Source organism: Gobio gobio (assembly GCF_949357685.1).
Source record: "Gobio gobio genome assembly, chromosome: 16".
NCBI classification, from domain to species: Eukaryota; Metazoa; Chordata; class Actinopteri; order Cypriniformes; family Gobionidae; genus Gobio; species Gobio gobio.
Window position 1 is genome coordinate 29,519,722 of NC_137109.1, and position 18,540 is coordinate 29,538,261.

General features: G+C 38.3%; 1 protein-coding gene across 12 annotated transcripts in view; it reads right to left on the minus strand.

The window, feature by feature from the left end:
- map7d3 (MAP7 domain containing 3) overlaps positions 1-16,396 on the minus strand; it is a 52,017-nt gene extending 35,621 nt beyond the window's left edge. For all 12 annotated transcript variants that reach the window (XM_079839140.1, XM_079839132.1, XM_079839141.1 and 9 more), the window contains exon 1: positions 16,335-16,396. In XM_079839140.1, the coding sequence (XP_079695266.1) occupies positions 16,335-16,380 (46 nt within the window). In that variant the 5' untranslated portion in view covers positions 16,381-16,396. The remainder of the gene's footprint in view (positions 1-16,334) is intronic.
- Positions 16,397-18,540: the final 2,144 nt, after the last annotated feature.

An 18,540-nucleotide genomic window follows, 5' to 3' on the forward strand; every position in this document is an offset into this window, starting at 1 on the left:
TCGGCTCACGCTACACATTCCGTTTTTAATTGTAGTTCATCTGTTCTCTAATTGACTAAATTATTTTTACTGCTATAATAATATATCAAAACTGGGACGTAACAGACCGGTGTGTTTTGTATCGTTAGTGCAGTGCAGTGTCCGTTCTCGGTGCATATAAGCCCTGCGGGCACACCGCTTCTTGGGATTCCTGCCTTTATTAGAGAGAAGAATATGTTTAGCTCCTTCCCTCCAAAGCTTCGAATATTCGATGTTGATTTCTACTGAAGCTTCGAAGCTCAAAAAATGGTATTCGGACCAGCCCTACTATTTTGTCAACATGTCTAAATGTAACGTTTACTAACATTTTTATAAAAAAAAATAATGATTTCTTGTTTTAAAAATAATGAAGTTGCAGCAAAACAAACATTTTTAATTAATAAAAATAAATAAATAAATAAATAAAAAAAAAATATTCGCCCAACTCTACTTGGAAGACTAGTTAACTAATTGATCTTAAGGTACACTTGACCCAACATATTTATTCCTCCAACCCTAATCAAACACCTGAACAAGCTAATCAAGGTATTCAGGCCTACTAGGCTGCATTTACCTCCACTTTTTGGGTGCGTTTACATGACAACAAAACGCGTTTTTTTAAGTAAAGACGACAATACTACAACACTAAAATGTGATTCAGTGTAAGAATATTTATGTAAAAGAAAATCTTATTAGGCAAATTTAAAAGAGGAATCATTTGATGACATTAATACAGTCTATGTAAGGATCACAGTGCAGCCCTCAAATACTAATTAATTGTAATTTTTAAATCTTTATACTTTGCCACTATCTGTCAAACCACTAGGTTTTACCAATTTGTCAGCAAGAAGTTTTTGCAAGGAAGTGAAAATCATTTAAAATATAATACAATTTAGTACGATCACATACTCTTTTATATATTTTAATAATTACAGTAATGACCATGGTTTGCTACTCTGAATGACATTTTGCCAAAAAGGGAGATAATATTGCCATTCTTCCCAAAATTGCAATTCTTTTAGTACTAGTCTGTACCATTAAATTAGTTTGAATAATATCCCTGAGTAAATGACAGCAGAAGCAGATGTTGACAAATTACTCCTTGCAGCGATATTTATGAATACTTTTTGTTTGCCAACATAAATGACGTTATCAGGATGGGTATTTTATCAGTTACCATTATAATTATCATAATAGTTATTGTTCTTGGTGTGAATGAGATTTAAGAGTGCCACCCAAGCTATTGAGTCTGCATTTACTTTTTGTCATTTTACAGTGCCTTTCAACTCTCTCTGTTCGTGGGCATCTAAAATTTATCCATAACACATATTAAACAATACAAAAATGCATTAAAATATTAATATTTATTACGTTTTAAAAATGTGTCAGTGCTAAACATTCCTCATTTATCGTAATATAAATACAATGCTAAAATTGTTATTTATATAGTGATACTGTCATTCAATGTATTCGCATTACACTGAAGGAAAAAAGCATTTTCCTGAATGACGAAACTTCTACTTCAGCTTATATTGCAGGACATGAACTGGCCACCTATATCAAACAGTGAGCTTGACCAGTAAAGTTAATCCCAATTATTCACAACATCTTCCTATTTAAAAACAAAAAATCTAACATTATAAGTGTGTTTTTTGACATTTCACTGGATCACATGTGTTTTTGTAACAGGCTTGCACACCATGAAAAGGTGGAATTATCAAATATTTAAGAGCAATGAATTCACTTTTCTGCAACAGCACATGGTCTTCTGGGTGCCTTTTGATGATGTCACAGACTGGCGAATGACTGTTTTTTATATGATTTCAGAATGGCTTCTTGATCCTGTTACACTGAAAGATCTCTTACAAACTGCATTTTCGGGACAAAAGTCCCCTGGTTATTTAAATACTTAAAAAAAAAAGAGAGACATAGTCCTTTTAATATAACACAGCCAGCACTTATTTGAAAATGCCAAGAAAACAAATATAATTTAACTTGGTATTTTATATGTTTATTTAAAGATGTAATGGCAAAATCAAAGTCCGGACCATTACGCTTTTTGACAAAAGTTATTTGAAATATTAAAATGGACACTTTACTCTCATTCAACATAGGGATGGGCGATATGGACTTAAAAATGTATCCCGATATTTTCTAGTATTTATTGCGATAACGATATCAATGACGATAAATGTAGTATCATTCCCCATGTTTTTGGATACCATTGAGAGTTGTATGCATTCTTGAAAGACTCAAACAATGATCTAGTAAAACGCACCTGTCATCAAATAGGCTCCTATAATACATAATATATGCATGTATGTATGTATGTATGTATGTATGTATGTATGTATGTATGTATGTATGTATGTATGTATGTATGTATGTATGTATGTATGTATGTATGTATGTATGTATGTATGTATGTATGTATGTATGTATGTATGTATGTATGTATGTATGTATGTATGTATGTATGTATATATATATATATATATATATATATATATATATATATATATATATATATATATATATATATTTATATATATTTATTTATTTATTTTTTTTTTTTATGTAAAATTCCACACCAGCCTTTTCAGAAATGGAAAAGTTGCAGATATAATTGTCTTCTGTAAAAGTGCAGGTAATGTTTAAATAGTGCAACTGTACTGAAAAACATCACACAATACAAACAATAATAATTAAAATCAATGACAAGTTTTAAATGTAAATCGATTCTGTATTTATTCATACACTCATGGTGCAAACAGTGGTAAAAATAGCAGAAACAGCAAAAGTAATTATCCCAAAAATGTCTTCAGATTACAAAAAAGTTGAAAATAATGATTTAATGATAGAACTTCAGTAATTTGAGTTGATAAGATAATACCACAAATTCTTCTACTAATAAAAATAAACTGCACTAACGAATAATGAGCTTCTGGGTTCATGAATATTAATCACGTTGTCAGCGCTCATTCAAACTGATTTGCTGAAATCAAAACAGGCACAGTAATAGGTGCACGCCAGCCAATGAGATTCCCGTTTGTGCATTCGTTTCTTCCTGTTCATGAAAGGCTGAATAATCCAAATGAACGCCATTATTTTACAGGAAAATACAACAAAGGATATTGTTTACATGTAGCACGTCAATTCTGTGTGGTATAAGACTCTCTCTCACTCTCTCTTTGAGTGTGTGTGAAACACTGAGCGCTCTCAGTCGCGCGCCTCACACTAGTGTTTACTGTGCGTCAACACTGCGTATTCATTGAGATGAACTGAAATAGTATGCTTTACCGATCGATTGAGAAAGAGCGAATCTCTTAAAGGTCCCATGGCATGGCATTTTTCTATTATTTTATAGTGTTTTCTGAGGTGTACTTATATTATTAGTATGATTTTTACATCATAAAATGTCATAATTTAGAAATAAAAGGCATTTTTTCTATACTGCTGTTTGCCCTGTGGCTGAATGCCCTGCTTCAAGAGGCGTGTCTGCTGTGAGACTTCAGTAAAAACGCCCACTGTTGTGATTGGCTGACATCTTTGCATTTTAAATGAGCGGAGGGGGCGTGGTTTAACGAGGCACGAGCAGGCACGAGTCTGCCAGAGAGACGGATGGACCTGTGTTCACTTCTCATCAGTTCTCTCAGCATGTCTCAGTTCAGGGTGAACTGTTGTAGTTACTAGCATATACTTCAGGTTATTAGTTTATTTCTAGTCGGAGGGGCTGTCACTCATGTCAGAAAGTTAGTAACTTTAGTAAATTATGGATCAGCGCTGACTCGAGACGCGAACCGTTTAGAACGATTCAGTCCGATTTGGTGAACTGGTTCGGTTCACTAAAAAGAACCGATTCAAAAGAATGATTCGTTCGCGAACCGGACATCACGGAGACGAAGCGATTGCTAACAAAGTTATTTATAGTAACTACTGAGTTATGAGAGCGCTGTCAGTCAGCGCGAGTTTATTGTGTTTGTATCTGAGAGTTCTGAATAAACACGAGTCCCAGTCACACCAAGTCCTCTTCATCATTATTCTACCAACTTTGTAACACATGCAATGTACCATTACAGCGAGATGAACGAGTTAGTAAGTGTTGAGTATAGCATTATTTCTAGATATGTTCCAATCATATGAATAGCGTCATTGACGCGCATTGAGTAACGTTACACAGCGCAAACAAAGACACAACAGCTGTAATCGAATGTAACGTTAATCCAGTTTATTGTGGGGAAAGCTGGCTAGCCTAGCCGGATACCCTCACGCTTACCCCCCTTCTGCTTAATCTCACGCCGCGTTTGGCTCCTCCGCTGTGGGCCAGATGCAGTACTGGGGGTCGGGGATGTTGGAGGCCGAGCTTCGGCGTGCGTGAAGTTTATCTCTAAAGATGTGACTGCTGATGTTAAACAGAAAAGACTGTATGCACATTTTAGAACAGATAGACGCGACAAGGACGTACAAAAACACTGACTCACAAGATCTCAAAGGCTTTCTCAAAGGCAGAGAGAGACAGCCAGAACTCGGGTTTACACCGATCAACATTTCTATCCACTTGGGGACAATATTCAGGCTAGGGGAACTCATATTAATGTTGAAATACCTCATAAAATGAAAATTTCATGCCATGGGACCTTTAAGCGCTCAGTTCAAGTGCTCAGCGAGTGAAAATACATCTGTACAGGTTCAGATTGCCCTCAGGTAGCCCCTCGTTTAGCAATTAACTCTTCCGCAGCTTCCACCATAGTTGTTTTCGTTCTGCAGGTGAGATGCGGATTCAGTGCCGCCCCTCTCATCACGCGCTGCGCGTAGGGCACCACAAGAAAATTCTCTCTCCAAACCCTGTTCAGCTATACAAAGTGCCGAACGCAGCCACAGCGGCCATCATAAAGTAATAACGCTTAGGGCATCAAGACGGCCAGCGGCGGCACTGTGCGGATGGGTCGCGCCATCAACTAGGCTTTATCGTTATTATCGTGGGAAGACAAATTCTTATCATGGGGAGAATTTTTACCCGTATATCGCAAACGATAAGATATCGCCCATCCCTAATTCAACATGTATATAAAATTACTTTTGTAAACTTACTTTGATGCGGACACCAAAACTGTGACGTCTCGTCTTTGACCCAGTCCTATTTCTAACACTTCTAGTTCAATTAAAGGGATTTTTATTACTGATGACAAATTCAATCACCCTACTGCACATGGCTACATTTTTGTCAATTAATACATACAGTGAGATATATATGACCTCCCATTTTAAGAAACAGAGCTTCTTAAATGCAGCAAACATAAAACATAACTTGAGTCTGAACACAGCAGACAACAGGGCTCCCGACAAAAAATAAATAAATTAAGGAGCCATTGGTCAAGCTAGGCTCTACATTTTTTTAAGTGCCACAAAAGAATAAACTCGTTTTAATTTTTCACGTGCAATTATATGGCCAGTGTTGAATTTCATTTTAGTAAATTATTTTTGGTAAATGGTAAATGGACTGCATTTATATAGCGCTTTCAACAGACCCATGGCCATCCAAAGCACTTTACATCTTGCCTCACATTCACCCATTCATACATCGACGGCGGTGTCAGCCATGCAAGGCGCCATTCCAGCTCGTCGGGAGCAGCTGGGGTTAGGTGTCTTGCTCATGGACACTTCGACACTTGGTCAGGTGGAAACGGGGATTGAACCACCAACCTTCCAGTTTGTAGACAACCTACATGAACCACTGAGCCACTGCCGCCCCAATAATGTAATAATAATAATAATAATAATAATAATAATAATCAAAACTTTATTTTAAGTAATAAATAAAAAAACTCAATTTTAATATTTTAATTTTAACCGTATAAAGCTCAGTTGTGCAGCACTTTATTTGACAAAAAAAGTTTAATTAAATTAAAAGATAAATTAAATTAATGTCTTATGTCTTCATTTGATTACCAGAAAATACACAACACATCATTTGTGGGAAATCTTTTCATAGAAATGAAATTAAAAAGAAAAAAAATATTGTTTTTATTAATTAAATTTAAGTACCTAGTAGCCTACTAGTAAAAAAACATCAGAGACAATGGCAGACAGAGACCAGGGCAGCTCTGGCATAATGTCAATAACACTTCTATAAATGACTTACAGGTTATTTATATTTATTGATGTAAACATCCCTAAAGTACCGAAAAAAGGTACCGTTGGGTACCGGTACCGATTATGGTTAAAATGTGAACGGTACCCAACCCTGTTGAACACTGACTTGAACCATCTCTCGAATCTTAATTTTGTGCACTGCACGGTATTAATTATTTGCAACACAACTCACAGTGTGTGTGTGTGTGTGCACTTAATTTACCCACAAGTGATCAATGGCTTGGGGCATTCCATTTAAACCAGGTTGTGCTAGTAGTGGGCACTCATGCAATGTAAGCAATGACGTACCTCCGAGTGAATGAGATGGAGGGAAGTTAGTGAGGGAAGAGCATAAAAAAAGTGGACTTAAACACAGCCCTAGAAAGTTACAGGCAGGTGACTTTAATGAAGGTTAGCGCTAAACTCTGTCAAGAACCCCTGATCTAAAGAGATATGTATGTGAACATGTATGGCTGTTGCAATGGTGCTTAAAGGCAATGAATTTAAAAGATGCAACTTTTTTTCCAAACATAATTTCACAGCTAAATCACAGCGTGCTAATTAAAGCAAAAGCACAGTTGCTAAAAAAGTAAAAAAAAAAAAAAAAGAAGTCTAGATGACCTAGTTGACCCACTAATTAGTTGACCCAACGCCATTCACAATGTAGTTCTTGCACAAGATTAGTGGGGACACCTGGGCTACGTAAGCTCGGGCTATTTCAAGAGGAAGAGCGATGATGACATGTGGGCAGTAGGTTACGCTTCCTTCCGGGAGGCTATTGATAGCATCATCATAAGCTCTGGACCTATAAACAAGTGAGTGTACCCACATGTGCAACACGGGCTCACTGGAAATTAGGGATGTTCATTTCAGTTAATTTTCACAACCGACAACCGCTGCTCATTATCCGATTATTAACCGTTAACTGATAAGATTATAATATTGAACTGGCATTAAATAAAAATACAATTGACGAGTGTCTGACCCGTTAAAAAGACGGTAATAAAAAGCATAAAATGAAAAAACGCAAATACACTGAATACGTTTGAAGCTTTGAAGAACCGGAATAGTTTTTTTGTCAAATAAAAATAGCAGGCCTACCTCAATGCACACCTTGTATGTTTTTTTTTTTTTTATATTTAAAAAAAAACATGTCTAAGTGATCACCTCGCTAGAGTGGCCAGCGCCTTTTATTGGCTTTCCACCAGTCAGAAGCTTGTACTACTGCTGTATTTTAATACCGTGTAGCATATTTTGCAAGTAACTGTCTCATTTTGCGAGGTTAGACATGTGGTTGCACTCAATATTCAAAGTGCAAATAGAGACCAAATGTATCTTCAAGCATGATACAGAGCTAAGAGATGGTTACAACGAGATAGCTTTTATATTGGGAGATATTCGCGTGCCTCAAGGAGCCGCTTTCAAACAGCGGTAACGTATTGAAATCGCGTTTGAATGCGCGCTCGCGTTTACTTTCACTTTGAATTTCGTGATCGTGCGTACTCTGGGAATAGAGATCGCTAAGACATGTGACCAACTGGCACGGCAACATCCTCAGAATGCAAAGAATTATGGGTACGTTTGGCCCGTTTACATGGCCTGGCATAGCAGGCTAGTGTTCTGGCATGAAAATAATTAAACATTAGAGAGAAAAGCAGAATATAATCCTACAAAATGCAGCGGGCTAAAGAAAACATTGTCAGACCATATTGCCTAAAACTAAATCCTAATGCAAAGACGAGATCTGATGAGAAAAAGGGAATCAAATGGCTGGATCATTACGAGCTGAGCGACTGGTCAAGGGATGTCAAACTGTTGCCCAACTTCCAGCACCCATATATATATATATATATATATATATATATACAACTACATGATATTAAGTGTTGTTAGTGCGTACACGCACACGCAAAATTTTCAGAATTCAAGTCGCTGCAGTCTTTTTTACAGATGGATGGGTCTAGCACCAGGAGATTGTAAAAGTGGGGTAGAAAACTGTCGCCCGTTCAAAGTTATGCTAAGTTTTAAGCACCACACTCCTCGCTCTCTCTCATCTATCTGCATACAGTCAGAATTCAACAAACCTGCGTGCGTGTGTGTGTGTGTGTATGTGTGTGTGTGTGTGTGTGTGTGTGAGTGAGGCCACACACTGCAAGCGCGGCGTGTCCGTTTTTATTTCGGCTCCCATGTTAACAGGTTAGAGCGTGCACACTGCCTGCGTGAGACGCGGAAAACGCGTGCATGCTAGAAATAGGTCAAGCGTGTTGCGTGTTGGAAGCGTTTAAAGGGGTGGTAAAACACATTCTTTTGAAGGCTTGACTGTGTTTGTGGGGTGCACTGTAACATGTGTTCATGCTTCGTTTTAAAAAAAATTGCCTTATTTTTCATATATTTGACCTTTATTCTACACTGCTCTGTCCCTCCTTGTAAAACGGTCTGATGCTTTCCGGGTTGTATGAAGCCAGTCCCTCAAAAATACGCAGTGGGCTCTGATTGGTTAGCTGGCCCAGTGTGTTGTGATTCGCTAAACGCCTAGTGCACGTATGTCGGAAACGTCACGCCCCTTACCGGAGGCTGTGCTTTGGTCAGTGTTAGAAACAACGGCGTCAATAAAACCACACCAATCTGAGCCCGAATCAGACCCAGAACATTTGAGTGAAGATGATCGAGCAGAACCTGTTCAGTCCTCAAGAGTAAAGACTGCGGATCTATAATGATCGCTACTGAATGGCACTTTAACTTTTGTATTTTTAGAACGATTATAGCCAAATATCTGTCGCAAGAACTAACCCAAAACAAACACTAAGCACTGGCTTTAACTAGTAAGTTAGCCAAATCACACACAGAACCATGTTTAGCAAGCCTGTAGATTAACAATAAATAAAAGCTCTAATCAAAGAATCATTTACACTAATGCCAGGTTCGCTGTTGAGATTTTAACGTTAGTGTTTGTAACGTTAGGTGTTCGTCGGATAACGTTAAGTATGAATAAGCATTTAACAGACTGGTTTGCAGAACAGCGTTGTCATCTGTTTACTTCCTTGCTACAACCTATTACAGGAAAACACATCGATGAAAAATAAATCAGACTTACAGGTTGTGGCCCGTGAACAGCTTCTGTTTGTAAATCCAGCTTTCAGGACAAGCCGTTGTGCATATCCTGTATTGAACTCACGAAGTTTGTGGAAGTTTGTGTTGTCCTCCGTGAAATGTGCAGCGCGCGCGTCATGCATCCACGCACCGGCAGTGTTTTTTTCACGCAGCTGACGTTGTGCAAATCTGGCATTGAAATCGCGAAGACGGTGGATGTTTTCCTCTGTTAGATGTGCTGCAGGGAGCCCTGCGCGCGCCTGATTCCCCGCTGACTCAAACACACGTGCATATAACATGCTGTATGTTAAACACTCTGCAACGCACCCCCGTCCCAAGGAAGGCTGAACAGAGCAAGTACCCCAGACCTGCAATCCGGATGAAAATAACAGCGTTTCCTCGGCATCGCGGCAACAACACTCCAGCCTAACTATACCACAACAGCGCCGCGATACAAAATGGCCTCACCCCCCCTTATTTAATATTCTCGGAGGAGGGGTTTATGTAAATATTGAGCCTGTTGATGTCACCAACCCTGGAGGAATGTGTGTAGTCGCCTACTGGCCGTTTGCTGTAGTTCTTAGAAACTGATTTCTTTAAAAGCAAATATCTCCCTTTGCTTTAAACTTTGAACGTTGTAACTTTGCAGATGTTGTTTATGCTCAAGCAGCAACATTACACGTTAGCTAAAGTTAGAATAGTGAAATCGTGGTTTAACACCCCTTTAACATGAAGTATAGGCCTTCCACTTCGTCACCTAGCAGCAGCATCGCCGCGTCAGACACGCTTCTGGTGTGCAAAGACACAGAAAACGCCACGCAGCTGACACACAACAGAAACACCATGCTCACAGTGTGTAGCCGGCCTGAGAGAGGGAGGAGCGGGCGCAATCCAACAGTGGGCACATAAAAATATACTCCGTCATTTTGTTCATACAGGACATCATTCAAACTGCAAACTTATATTTGTATATCCCGTGCTTAAGCTTTATGCCACTTCTATCGTGAGAACGACTATTGCAGTTTATTACACAGCAGGTAGACGGCATCAACACTGCGTTCTTCCCTCCATGCAAACTAAGAAGTTTGGCGAGTGGCGACCGGCGCCCGTTTGTGCTGCGGATTCCCAAAATGCTTTGCGTTTACCACTGGGAATACGTCATGATGACGACACATTAGCAATCTCTATAGGGAGCGGTGGTGCCGAACACGCATTTTAAAATGTAAACTCACCACAGTCGAGTCCACTAACATGTAACACACACTCGTACAATGCGAGCGCCTTAACTAACACACGTAACGCACACTCATAACACTCTAGTTAAGTGATCAGTACTGCGCGCACGACTCAAAACAGCTCGTGTTGGGTGAGCTGATGGAATTGAAACGACTGTTATCCGCCTGAATTAAATAGTTTTTATTTATATAAAACGCAAAACTAGAATGGATGCGTAATGTAAACGTATTGTTGGCCTATTCTATCCTAACTTCACCCTCACACTCCGTCATGACATTATGACCATAGACTGTAAAAAAAAATAGATTATGACACGAGACAGCTTTTACCCTCGACGAGAAATCTCGTCACAGTTTAGTCTCGTGGCACGAGATCTCGTCACACCCCTAGTGGATTCTGTTTCATTCTTTTGAAAAAGGCATCAGTCTTGACTTAAACATTATTTCCTAACTTTGTAAAGCAAAACACAGACACAAATGAGGTGAATTATTTATTAAATAATTGTGCACCAGTGCAACAACTGCAAATAAACCAATAGCTTCACTGGTTTGGTAGAAATTCAAAATAAACAGGAGTCAGGCTGACTCGTACATTCATGAAAAGCAAATAAATATATTTATAAATATATACTATAAAATTAAGACATTTCTTTTCAATTTTAAGCACAACTTTTTAATGAAGCAGCAACATATGATAAATAGGACAGAACAAGAAAGGCTATTAATAATCTTTCATTGTACAAAACTATTGTAATATAAAAGGCTCCAATACAGAGCATCACAGACCGCTTAAGGCTCAGTTAAACTCGTTTGTCCGCAGCGGCCCGTGTACGTCCAAACTGGAGTATAACTGAGGCTAAAACGGGAGGCACGTGGATGTCAGCAAAGAGCCTCCGCGTATACCCTCCGATGATGATTCTTACGTCATGCTGACCCTAGCAGACCCTCGCGCACGCGGAAAGTATAACACTAGCTTTATGCGCATCACGTGCACGGAATGATGCGCTTGAGTCACATTGCTTAGCATTGAAAAGTTCAAAGCACAAAGGGAAGAGATATTGATGCGTAGTAGGGGTGTAAGGGTACACAAAACTCGGTAACTTCGGTACGTACCTCGGTTTTGAAGTCACGTTTCGGTACGGATTCGGTACAGCAGTTTTACAAAATTGCTTTTTATTAATTTTTATTCAACAGTGGTTTAGGGAAAAAAAATTGTGTCTGTCCTTAAATTAATTCAGATATAACTAAAAGTTTCTTAAAGATAATGCTGTAAACTATATAGGGAGCCCTTACTTACATATTGCTATTAAAGATTAACAACAGAGCCAAAACAATCACCTTAAATTTAGGGGTGCACCAAAAATTCGGCCGCCGAAAATGGCATTATCTGTTTCGGGCCGAAATAAAAAAACAGCCGAAAACGTAAACCGAAAATGAATGGCACCCGCCCCTCCCATCCGTGCGCAAGCGCTTGTTTATACTTTCGCCAGGCTCCGCAGCACGAACCTATCAATCAGTACCATCAACTGTCTGGTATTCAACTGTCTGTGTTCAACAGAATAAATTAATACAGGTTTGAACAACATTAGAGTGAGTAAATAATGACATTGTTTTAGAGGTGAACTGTCCCTTTAAGGACAAGCGGCAGCATGTTCACTAAAGGCTGCGCTTCTGTCAATGTAAGACCTCTACACATCTAATACACAGACACGCGATTTTACTTTCACTTTAGACATAACTGACTGTGTTTATGTTAACCATGTGTGTATTTGACAGTATTAGCGCAATAAGACTACTTAGTCCAGTAATCACGTGTTTGACAGGCTTTTAGTGCGCGAGCTCAGCGCATGTCAAAACAGTGCATGAGCATGCGAATGAAATGTTTAACCGGTAACGTAATGCTTTAAAACGCATTCAAATAATGAACTTTGGTGATTGTGAATAACTATAGTGTTCCGTGAGTATAACTCTCTGACACCAGCATTGCAAGTGTGGCTAAACACCCCTAACCTGTGCATAGTGATCGGATATCTGCTCATATCAGCGCGTAGACTGAAAGGCACACTCAAACAGAGCCGAAATAAACTGAGAGAAATATTTAAAACGGAGAGAAATAAAAAGTGGCTTGTGGTGGTTCTTAACTATTTCATCTTCTCCCTGAGCATCACTCATTTTCTTACTTTTGTGTTCTTTCTTTTGCTCCACTTGCTCCCTTCGCTCTCTCTTTAGGTCGTTTCTTTCTTTTCACTTCCTTTTGTTGTGCGCTGGTGTGTGCGTCGAGCCGGCCCGACAAGAGTGCGTGTGTGTGTGTGTGTAGAGCGAGGGAGAAGTGAGAGAGTGACAGTTAGCTTTGGAGCGAGTAGGATGGACCCGTTTTTAAAAAAAATAGATTCGATAAAGAATGTATATACAGTGAAACGCGTCTCATTTTGTCATAAACAAAATATCGCATAATTATCGCGAGACTTACGATATAATATCGGGCAACGTGATATCGCGATAACGATATTGAATCGAAATATCGTGCACCCCTAATTTAAACATAAATAAACAAGACATCACTAACAGGCTAAGTAGTATATAATGAATATATATAGGCTAATATAACGAATATATAGGCTAATATAGTGCATGTATTCAGTGAAAGTGTTAATCTCTCTAGTGAACTCTCAGCTGTGGACACTGAATGACTTCTGAGGTAAACGTGATTCTACATGACATTGTTTACAAGCTGTTTTATTGTCTTTCCGCGGTTGAAACACAGATGGAGCGATTACACAACATATGATACGTTTCAGTAAGTTGTAATGTATCCTCAACATACCTTAAGATATTCATTTCTTTAGGAGGAGATGATCGCGTTCACTCGCGCGCTGCTGCTTGAAGTTGAACTGATACGCGTCTATCAGTCACGTCACATTATTGAGAGTTAAAACGGCATTTATCGTTTGAATTTCGTGATAAAATGGACTGAATACTCAATATGTTTGTGAGGAAACTCGGATTGAAGTGTGTTCCGCGCTTTAAACAAGCCGACTGTTAACTGTTAAAGATTGCATTCATAACCGTTCGGTACAAGCGCGCACCGTACCGAAAGCCCTGTACCGAAACGGTTCAATACGAATACGTGTACCGTTACACCCCTAATGCGTAGTGTAATCCGCAATATTTTATTGAGCCTTTTCTTTTAACGGTTTTATATTTCAGTTACTGTGCACGTGAAGAACAATTATAGCGCTATCTACACCAGTGTTGTGATCTAACAGACACCCGAGATAAAGTAACATGTGAAACAGCAATAAACTCCAGCCAGATAAAGTCATTTTATGCAAAACTGAATGAATGAATGAATGCTGAATGGAGAATGACTGACAGCCGCAGCGGAGGGAAGCATTCACATGAATTTGAATTTAACGACTTAAATATTCATCTGTACCTCACATTAAACTATGGCTTCAGAAACTAAGGTCACTCCTTCGCCGTAAACCGATGCGTACAGTAACCCGCAGGAAGTTAGCTATTTTAGTCTATTAAGTTTTAAATATGGATATTTTTCTTACACAAACGCACCACTTCGCTTCAAAAGGCCTTTATTAACCCCCCGGAGCCATGTGGAGCAGTTATATGATGGTTAGATGCATTTTTATGGACTTCATAAAGGCAAGGGCAACAATTCACTGCCATTATAAAGCTTGGATTAGCCAGGACTTTTTTAATATACCTCCGATTTTATTCGTCTGAAAGAAGAATGTCATATACACCTAGGATGACTTGAGGGTGAGTAAATCATTGGCTAATTTGCATTTTTGGGTGAACTATCCCTTTAAGGCATTTGAAAATGAATGACTTCCGGCCACTTTGACGCTCTCGCCTGTGGCGGTGTGAACACACTGTAAAATTATGCACAATATTTCTGAGCTGCCGGGATATGTACAACAACCAATGCATTAAAACATTGCCAGGTTCACATTCATCTATTTAGCTTAAAACTGAATGACATTTTTGGACACTCACTGATATTTAACTTAAAAGCATTGTAAATATAATTTAGTAGAAATGTTGCCACAGGCAGGATTTTCCAACGAGACTGGGGTGCACATTTGAATGCTGCAGCACTTAAACAAATGTCAAAAGGCTCAGCAGGTCATGTACAGCACCTGTAGGACTGAAATACAAAAATAAGCCATTCTGCTTCACAAATTTGTTCCATATACTGGTTTAACTAAAAGCTAATGACTTTAAAAAAAATAACTCTGAGGGGAAAGACGCTATTTATTAACAATGAGAATTAAAGCCTTCATTCTGACAGCCAAGAATGATGAGTACGCTCGATAAACAAAGGTGCTACCTGTTTAATATTGACTTATAACCAGCCGGTGGATTATGATAACAAATGGCCCTAACTCTCTTCAATAATAGCTTTAAAATGCAAGAGACAAATTAATCAAAATAAATAAATAACTACAAAAATAACGTGCATTTTTTTAATACCACTGGACTAGACCATATAGGGTCTAGTGCTTTCAGTCAGGACAGGGTTAACAATGGCAGGATGCAGATCTTGATGTGAACCCACTGTGACCCACTTCTAACAATCAAATTAATTGAATTCAAGTTCTACTACAGTAAAAAAAAAAAAAAAGCTAAAATGACATTCAAAAGCATAAGCCTTTCAGGACAGTCGTGTACCTTACACAACAGGCCCCAAGATCTTTTACAACTCCATGAGATTAACCACAGGCTACAGTGAAAGCTAAATCTACTAGTCTATTAGTGGCATAGGCTAAACATAATACATCAAAAGTGCAAATCATTCCTCATTAGCAAGGCAGAAGAGAATGCAAAACAGGCATACGTGTATTCGTAAGAGGCACTCGAAGTAAAGTAAATAGAATTTGATGGTTTTCTGCAAAATGCATCTGCAATAATGTTGATAGTGAGAAAAAATGACAGTTTATATTAATCCTAAAAGAGCATATGGTAAACGACCTAGTTAAGGGTCTATCTCCAAGTGTAATGAGAGTCATACGTGTAGACATCCTGTTTAGCAATTACTGACAAAAATGGCCAACAGCATCTGCAAGACAGAAACTCAACCACACAACACAAGATATCAAGCGAAAGATACTGCTAAACATCCAACGATCAGTAAACACTAGCTTAGTGCTGCCTGCATTAATTTCACGTGCAATAATACACTAAAACTTGATGATTTCACTTATATGGCTCAACTCAATACATAATGGTCACTTTCATCAAACATGCAGTTCTCCAAATGATTTTGGAGTTTATACGTTTATAACTCTTTCGACATCAATTTCAGTCTCTTTTTGCTAGTCAGATGGGAAGCGCATATAGAAACCAACTTAGAAGACTTTGTACACATTTTAAAAGCACCTTGTCAAGAGAATATTTAGTATATTAACAACTTCAAAATAATAAACGAATAGGTTCGGTCCGTACAGACGAGAGCTCCATACAAAGATGTGATGATGTATCCCTGTCAAACAAGACATCACTTTTCAAACCTCTCAACAGATCCGGCGAACACATTAAAAACGCGTAGGGCTTCGTAAACTCAGCATAACTAAGCATTCAACTCCACTAGAATATACCAGTGAACAAACACAAACTTGTTGCCTGGTGCTGGAGTAAGTTTAGCAGTTAGCTGGCCGTTATCCGTCCATCTGAGCCCGCTAACTCTCCCCTCTCAAAACCGCCTCAATGAAAGTAATGGATTTAAGTCCTCAGCCGTCCAAAACAGCCTCCAAACAAAGCCATAGTACTGAAGATATGTCATATGACTGATTTACGAAACGAGAACTTGGCAAAAGAGCTTGTAAATTAGTAAATTCTTACCCATTTGCGCCCGCAACCCTTTGAGAGACGTTGCACCCTCCGCCATTTTTGCCGAAGTTTTTTTTCCTGCTGTTTGGCGCTGACACATTAGAGGCGCGCGAGGACGCCGACAGCTCAACCAGCCAAGCGCCACAGATGGTGACAGCGACATCTAGCGGTCGACAGCACACACTGCATGACTGAACATGAGTGGTCCCCCCCTTCTCCACTTCTCCACTTCAGTCGGTTATTTTCAAACTGGTGTCCGTGACCACAAGAGGGAGCCACGGGGTCCGTGGAAAACATGAGAAAGAAAAATATTTCATTTTAAATGTATTTTAGGGCTGTCACATTACTCTAACCTCCACTGTCCACGTACGAGGACATTATATTTAGTAAATTTATCTGTCATCATACATGTCACAGTTTTTAGTCTTGTCCTGTAATGTACTGTAAAGAGCACATTCAGGCCTTTTCAGAAATACCATTTGTTTTGAGGTTTCACCAGGACAACGACTTCTCCTTGTCTTTAAAAATGACTGAATGATCAAATTTAGCATGATAATATTTTGTACTTATCATTTAAATCTGACTACTTTTCAAATTGTTTGTTATGAATAAACATCTCAGGAAAATGTTATGGGGTTTCTAATCAAAATGACCTTTTGTTACGAAACAGGGCATTGATTTCATACATGTCCACTCACAGAGGACACTTAAATCATGTTAATCAGGCATTTTAGGACACAACAAGTGAATAGGGAAATAAATTACATATCAATATTCCTATAAAATATTATATATTATTATGAAAATGTTGCCAACTATTACTCCCATTACACTTTTTTTTTCATTAGGCTACATGTTGCTCCAAGAACACATAAATATGCAAATTAGATAGTCTACATTGCATTGAGTGGGAAAGCCCATGCATATATGGCCATTTTACCCACATATTGCATAAAGGAAAATGGTATATCAATTCATTACATTATATCTTTCATAACAAAGTTGAGAATAATCTTTAAACAAAGTTTGGTTAAAGAAATACGGGAACTTTTTCAGCTTTTTTGAATGAAAAATAAAATCCCATTGTTTTTGTCTATACATGCCATTTCATGTCATTTTTTTAAACAACTGAGTAATGTCACTTATGAGGATATAGCATAACATATGCATAAAATATCATTTTTCCAAAAAAAAAAAGATTTTTCCATTTGTTTCTTATATGCTCTAAACAATGTAATTACATTAGGAGGCTAATAATACGTAGGCTATAATCAGAGATTTTGAGATATCAATGGATATTTGTTTTATGATTTAAATCAACAAAATAATTAAACGAAGGGTTTGGTGTACAGGCTTTGTATATTTTCTTTTACTGTATAAGCTTTGACAGTATGTTGAATGAGAAACTGATAGGATCAGCAAAGCTGTGGTTAACCCCTCCCTTTAAGAAAACATCATATTCCCTTTGGTAGTACTGCTTTCAGGCATCTCAGACTGCTTGCTTTCATTTTAACCATATAGCTTGCATGCAGGCCCCTCATTCATTTTTTATAGCAGGCTGAGCTTTGTATCAGTTACATGTATTAAATAATGCACCAGCACTTGTGTCATTTAACACTTACAGTACGCAGCCGTGTGCCTGTGAGGGAATGTCATGGGTTCAGAGAGTAAATGAAGCGCTAGCCCATATATCCCATTGAGAGACAACAGAGATACAATCTTATAACAATAGCTGCTATAACTAATTCAGTGACCAGTGCAGGGCAAAACAAAACTGGTTTTACAAACTTGTGTGACCTGATTTAACTGATACAGTTGAAGAATATGCTATAATGTTGCAAATGTCTTTCGTATATTAGCATTTTGCAAAAGGTTATTTGAAGTCATCTTTACAAGTAATTCAACCAATATTTATTTGCACAATAATTTAGCTTTGACCACTATTGTTAAAACAAAACTGATCAAAGATATCTGTCACACCTTATTGTCAAAACTATGAAATTCCTTTCTATAAGTGTGGTCATACTATTAGTTTTAAATGTGGAAGAAAGAGGTGTAGGCATATAAAAGTATGTGTGAAACCTCAAACACGGGAACACCGTTGTGTAATTTTTCACAGTCTTGTGGTAAATTCTTTCAAGCTTCTTGTAATACCCTGAATGGGAAATTTAGAGGAAATGGTGAGGTTGAGGCTGAAACCTTCCTTTCCCCTTCTGTT